This window comes from Saccostrea cucullata, unplaced genomic scaffold (assembly GCF_032062105.1).
Source record: "Saccostrea cucullata isolate Sc308-1 unplaced genomic scaffold, CSIRO_AGI_Scuc_v1 ctg19792, whole genome shotgun sequence".
Classification (NCBI taxonomy): Eukaryota; Metazoa; Mollusca; class Bivalvia; order Ostreida; family Ostreidae; genus Saccostrea; species Saccostrea cuccullata.
The window spans coordinates 1-6,977 of record NW_026938686.1 but is presented as its reverse complement, the minus strand read 5'-3'; the positions used below and the strand labels follow the sequence as shown (position 1 = coordinate 6,977).

General features: G+C 32.7%; 2 protein-coding genes across 2 annotated transcripts; both read left to right on the top strand.

Moving 5' to 3' along the window:
* Window positions 1–283: 283 nt before the first annotated feature.
* On the top strand, window positions 284–5,417 carry LOC134250928 (uncharacterized). The gene is made up of 4 exons (XM_062733294.1): window positions 284–435; window positions 608–751; window positions 1,921–1,936; window positions 5,341–5,417. Exons 1-4 carry the CDS (start codon window positions 340–342, stop codon window positions 5,415–5,417), a joined length of 333 nt encoding a protein of 110 aa, XP_062589278.1. The 5' UTR covers window positions 284–339.
* Window positions 5,346–6,793, top strand: LOC134250927 (ESF1 homolog; the record flags this gene model as incomplete). Its single annotated transcript, XM_062733293.1, has 4 exons — window positions 5,346–5,484; window positions 5,790–5,920; window positions 6,098–6,224; window positions 6,723–6,793. Coding segments are annotated over exons 1-4 (351 nt in total), but the record flags the coding sequence as incomplete, so codon positions are not given.
* Between the last annotated feature and the right edge of the window lie 184 nt (window positions 6,794–6,977).

Genomic DNA, 6,977 nt, shown 5'->3' with positions numbered 1-6,977 from the left:
AAAATAACAGATATTTTTATTACCAATCAGGGGTCCCGAAAGGCATTTCAACTTACATAAATATACAATTTAAACAAATTATACGATATAAATTGTTTTTTTTTAAATAGTTAAAAAAAGTAAAATGATTCGCAAAGACTGGGATCGGCATACATTATACTGAGAACATAAAATCGTATCCTATCAGATGAATCCAAGGATTTATACAAGGATTACAAAAATAAGCCTAAGTCCTCTTTCACAAAATGCATCTTCAGGGAAATGATTTTAAAATGTTTCTCCACGACTTCATGCATATTATATGATGTATATACATTTGACAGGTTTATACCAGACGACATGGAGTTTACAGAGGAATCTAAGTCCGTGTGTACAGAGATGTCTGCTGCCTACAATCCCTCATTGTTTGTCTCAACTGCCCTGGCCCAGTCAAAGGTCAGATCCTAATATAATGTGTCAGGTAAAAGGTCACACTTTAATGGTGACACGTCAAAGGTCAGACTTCAATGTATCAGATTAATATTTAAAACAGTATCGGTATGAAATCATCTTAGTTCATATGCCTAGATTTCTTTAATCAGTGTGATAAATTTGTAATATAATATAGGTGAATTTAACCTGGGATGAAACAGACCAGGACCGAATCAAAGTGACCATGAATAACTTGTCACAAAGGAAGAAGACGGATGATGTCAATGAGGTGGTTTCCGGGTTTATCTGCCGTCCAGCTCCGAGGAAGAGAAAGACAGAGGTACAGAAGATTTTACACCAATACATGTATACTGAAAGGAAAAAGAAACGCAGGGTAATTTTTTGAGGTGAATTTAATTTGTTTTTCTTAAAAATACTTTTTAGTTTTCCTATCTAACTTTTAAAATCATCTTTCAAAAAGATATAACCAAATTCTCATAGGATTTTGTGTAATTATTCATGAGTTAATTGAAACTCAAATGACGATACCCCCCAAAGGGGAAATCGAAAACTCTCTTTATCTTCAATGTCCATCTCGTGCATCTGTTAGAGTTTTATATCTCCTTTGCATGGAATTTCATCAGAGTGTTTATCTTTCAAACCCTGGCTATATTTAGCATGGGTAACCACGCAAAAAAATAAGTCAAGCTTCAGCGCATGCGCCAGTGAGAGGAATACAACTGTAAATTAACTGGCTCAAAAAAACAAATTGCGAAATTGTTTTCTTTCAAATTTCGTATAAATGTAATAATTTTAATTGCGTACACTATAAATGGCTCTTTTTGTGGTAGTAAGGTGACAATATAAGAGATGGCAGGACGAATAATTTGCTCGTAGCATGGCTTTGTTTTGCGTTAACGTCATCGTCACGGTTGATTGAAAACCATTCCATACCCTCTCTGACAACGGCTAAAAAGTTTTATGGGGGAAAAATTACAAGTGACTTCTTAGTTAACCGTTGTTGCTTTTTTCATTAATTAGGCAATTCGAAAACAAGACCCCATTGAACTTCTGTAAACTGTTCCAAGATTGCAATAAATTCATAATGTCTCTTAATATTGAAATACGATGTGCATACCTCATATGCATCAAATAATGCAACAAGATTTGTGGACAAACACGTCGTTATCAAATTGCACGTGTTTTGGGCTTTTTAGCGTTTTCCCTACGTGACGTCATAAATTTTACGGTTGAGTAATTTTGAATACTGATTTGGATGCACAGTAACTAAATTTCCCATCTGACCAATTTTCGCAATTTTCGGTCATATGATCAAATTTTTATCGATTATTATGCTACCCTGCGTTTCTTTTTTCCTTTCAGTATATATTATAAAAAAAGTCAGCAAAATATACAAAAAAATATGAAGAAAAATTACTGTTGCAATTTTCTTATAATGGAAACAACTAAGAAATGTTACTTGAAGTTTATTGAATTTACTATTTTCAGAATGTTCAAGGGGGATGTACGGCCACCTTTAGTGCTGTGAGAACAAAATGTAAACATTTCTTCAAATGGCTAAAATACATCATATTTTGATCAAATTTTAAGTCCTTATGATAAAGATACAATAAATATTCATAACTGAATGCATGTTGTGCATATATAACCTATAATTTTGCAGAAAAATGCTTTTGATATGCTCCTTAGAACTGCGCAGCTACAGAATTCAGCAGAGCCTTAAAAAATCCAAAAAAATATGCAAACTGTGCATCAATGTTCTCTCTACAACCATTTGTTGAGAAAATGTCTAAATTTTGCACTTTTAAATGATAATTTCAAGTTCAAAACAAGGTATCGTTGTCTTCAAAAAGAGTTTAAAGAACCATGAAAGTAGTTCATGGATAGCAGCACGTGGTCTATTTTTAGCACAGAATTTTGTTTTCCAGACCTCTTCTTAATATGGAGGGACATAACAATCTTTAAATGTAGAAGAGAATTACAGTTGCAAAATATTTCAAATAGTATGAACACTTTTAAAAGAGGAAATGTGTTATAGTATGGCTTGAAGTAATTTATTTAGTATTATTATCGAACAGTTGTTAAATAATGTACTTATTGATATCAAAGATAAAAATCTTAAACTCTTTGATTCCAGGTAAGGAAAATGAGCACCATCAAAGTTAAGAATTAAGAGTTTGTAAGTTTGCCACAGATAACATATAATATATATCAAAATTTCAATTATCACCAATGAAACACAAAGAAATTAGACACATAAAATCGATATGAATGACCTTGATTTAGTACCTACTTGTACGAGGGGTGATCAAAAAGTTCGCGAACTATCTCTATATATCTACAAAACCACAATTCAGATTAGAAACAAATTTGGTGCACACATAGCCAAACACAAGTTCTATAAAATAGCATATATGCTGACAATATAAACTAGTTTTGCTCATAATGACGATTCGTTAAGTATATGCATATTTAACGGTACTTGTGACGAAAGTTAATGGTTGCCGTTAACAATAGATTTTGCTGATAAACATAGATTCACGTTTAACAAACGACTAAAATATTTTTCACAAATGGTATATCTTAAAAATGCCTTTGAAGTAGTTTTGCAATTGCAAATGATTGTTTTCGGTGTTAAGTATAGTTTAAAACATAGATTATCGCGTTCATAGTTTATTAACGTTGTTACAAATGTAAACTATAGTTTACAACCTACAAATTCAATCAATGAATTTGGATAGATATGCTGAATAAAGTTTAGTGCAAGGAAGGCAGATGGTTAACATATGATATATACTTGCCTTATATTGTTCCCTTCCTACAAATTCAATCAATGATTGATAGATCGTTTTAGTGAAGGAAGGCAAGTTAAATATGATACTTGTTATATTGCCCAGTGATATATTAGCAAGTTTGAAAAGGGATGTGTTTTTAATTAAGCAATATGCTATCAAAGACCTCCAATTTACACTTTGAAAAATACTTGAATATTTCAACAATAATATAACTATCAAATACCTAAGATATATCGTTTACTTTTTGATCTACCCTCGTATACTCTGTCAAATAAACATTTACAATTTTGATTTTAGCGGAGCAACATTTGAAAAGGAATGAAATCATTCAGAGTGGGTTAGGAGATATAATGAATAAAAAAAACTTTTTCTATTTGCCCTTTTTGTCAAAATTACAATTTTACAGAGTAAAGAAAAAAAATCAACATTAATAAATATTTTATACCATCTTTAAAATGACGTTTGGTGGTCCTCCCAACTCAGGGAAAAATTATTGGGTCCGTATTTATAGGTGAGAAAAAAATTCCTAAAATTTTAAACATATTCGTTGACGGAAGAAAAAAAAAACATGTAATGGGATGTAAAAAAAATGAGTCGGGCCATTTCTAGGCAGTAGATCGGGAGAGAGGGCAACCAAATATTTTTATAACAAATTGTCTTATAAGGCTAGTACATGTTCCATCACATACTTAGTAATGCAAAATTTTTAAATCTTTGGCACTATTTTGAAAAACAAACATAGGATTTTTTTTTGGAAGGGGGGGGGGGGGGTAGCCTCTCATTTTTTTTGCGTGATATAGACATAGCATATGCAATGGACTTTTCTTTGCAAACATTGTGCTTGCTTCTAAATTTCAAAGAAACAACTCAATATATTTTATCAAGCTTCGTATGTTCAATGAGCGAGAGCTTACAATGTTGTCAACATAATGAGACATGATGCGTTTTTATGTCCAAACATTACTCCATACAATGTGTGGTTCATTGCAAACAATCTAGCTATTTATGTGAGGTGCCTGAAGGAAATCCTATAACTGCCTATTTTTTCTATCTAACTGCTAAACAAAATAGACACATGTACCAACTTTTCGAATGTAAGACATGTAATTACAATTTGTTTTTCATGCACCGCATATTGTTTAAAATTTTCAAATTAAATGCTAAGCATCCTCCTTGCAGTGCCCCATTTGAAAATAACTTCTATCGCCACAGAAAAAAGACCCGCCGTAATCACATATGTTTAGGACATGTTTTATCTTTTTTCTTGAGTTTTAATGAAACCAACAAATCATCAAGACTTGTTCCATGAAAAATTAAATATAATCATGGTAATAAACTCATCTATCCACAGCAGATATATGCACATGCCAACCACGTGCTCAGTGGAATGATATTATCGAGGAAACTCGAGCTGTAAACAGAACAGTTTTTCCCGATTTGCTGGAGTGGGGTTAAAATCGCTTTTTTTTCATTAATCAGACGATGCAATGCAACAAATAAAAGTAGTCAGTAATATAACCTAATGATTATTACTTAGTAATTTCTTGTCTTGATGTTATTATGGTCGCATTTATTCTAAAACCAATGCTATTCGAACTCTGTGTCACAGAGGAATGGCGGACGAAATAAACACATGGCCTCAGGAAGACACCCATATGAAAAATCAAATTTTCAAGAATTATGGATAATGACAAGAAAAACGCGAAACAAATGGTTGTAGCCATATTATCAATGAATCAAACTAACATTATATTCAATGCATTTTTCATCTCGTGAATGCTGTAGCTGCGCAGTTCTAACATGATTAATTTCCTCCTAATTAAAACAAAATAAACTTAATTATTAACTGATTTTGGTCTCTAATAGTAGGTAATTAGTGCATTAGCACTTTGAGTAACTTTGGGCTAGTTTAGTAGAGTATTAAGCGCATTCTTGGTATTTCTTATTTTACACCAGACTAGATCCAATATGGCTTGTACATCCCCCTAATTCATAGCCTTTATATGATTTTTTTCATACTGTAGAAATGTACTGTAAAACATACTAACACCATGATTAAACATGGCCAAGCTCCTTATTTTTAACTACATTTATTTTCTTACCTTTATACTAGATGTTGTTGATGATGACAATGATAATGAAGATGACAATGAGGAGAGACAGATAGAGAAATACCGCAGTCTCCTCTAGTCGTTAGATGACGACAAAGACCAGAAGAAAAAGAAAGAGGTCGAAATGGAGGTCACGTGGGAACCAGGTATCCATAGCAACCAAAAACTATCAAACTTGGTCATTATTTGTTGAATTGTAGGGTGGAGGAAATGGAATAGTTTAGGAAGAATTATGATTATTTTGGTCATTCATCCTATATGTTGCATGCTGGTCTGTCTATACATATGTAAGCAGAATAAAGTTTTTCAACAAATGTTTCACCCTAAATTGTTCTTTCAAGAAGGATATCAAGTGTTTTACTTTTTAACCTTTATTCAGCATTGTCAATAGTGTAGTGCATAGTCGTTAAGCAGTGAAGACTAATTCCTCTGAATTAATTATCTTTGAAAGGATTAAAAGAAACAACAGAGAAGATTGTGAAACATAAAGAGAAGACGAAAGATCAAACTCCATGGGACCAGTATCTGATGAAGAAAAAAGAAAAGAGACAGAGAAAGAAAGAAGAAAGAATGAACAGAAAAGTAAGAGAGAGAGAAGAAAGAATGAACAGAAAAGTAAGAGAGAGAGAGAGATCTTTTTGACTGTTTTGTAAATCTTTTGCCCTGTTTATGCAGTCTAAATCTTCAAGTGTAGTCAGTATGTATTCATGAGAATATTCCCTATTGATATTAACAACTTTTTCTTCTGATGTTGACCAGATGACAAGTGATAAAGAACCAGAGGAGAAGGCCGCCTTCAGTGATGACGATCTACCAGCTGGGGTAGAGGAGGATTCATTCTTCAAACAGAGTCTGGACAGTGATGAGGAAGACAGAAAACCAAAAGGTAGACTTACTGGAATAATTACTGAATGGTATGATGTCTTAGATCTGAAAGAAAGTGGATATAAATTGGACATACACATCATTACATAATCTACAGATAAATTTATCTCGGAGATGTACACATTAAACTCAAATTGAGACATGACATGCAAACGTAATTGTTTTGCCCTCCACCCCCCTTGGAAGAAAGGAGAGTACATTGCTTTGTTTCTGTCTGTCTGTTGGTCCACCAACAGTTTCAACTTATTTTCTTTGCAAAGGTTGCACATACTGAAATATGCCATTTGGTATACAGATTTATCATATGAATATCTTGATCAAGTTGTGTTTTGGGTATATTCCAAGGGGGATGTGGGGATAAGTCTTTCAAAATTATCTCTTTTTAAAATCATTGGTATAAAGTATTTATCAAAAGGTGTTTTTAAAAATGATGATCTGATTATAATGTGTGTATTAATATATGATGAACATTACATTTTTAAACTTATCACTTTACTAGCTGAATCTAAGATGACAAAGAAGAAAAAAAGGAAAGAGAAAACATCAAAGTCAGTGACAAAAGATGGAGAGGTAGGGTTCCAATGATCCATTTAATGTTGTATCTACAGTGAAAACTGTCTAATCCGACACCTGAATAATCCGACACACTGTGAATTCCGACGTTAAATTTCTTTCCCATTTTAGTATTTTCCTTGTTTTTAACACTGTGCAATCCGACACCCTGTCTATTCCGACACAAAATTTGTCTCCCAGT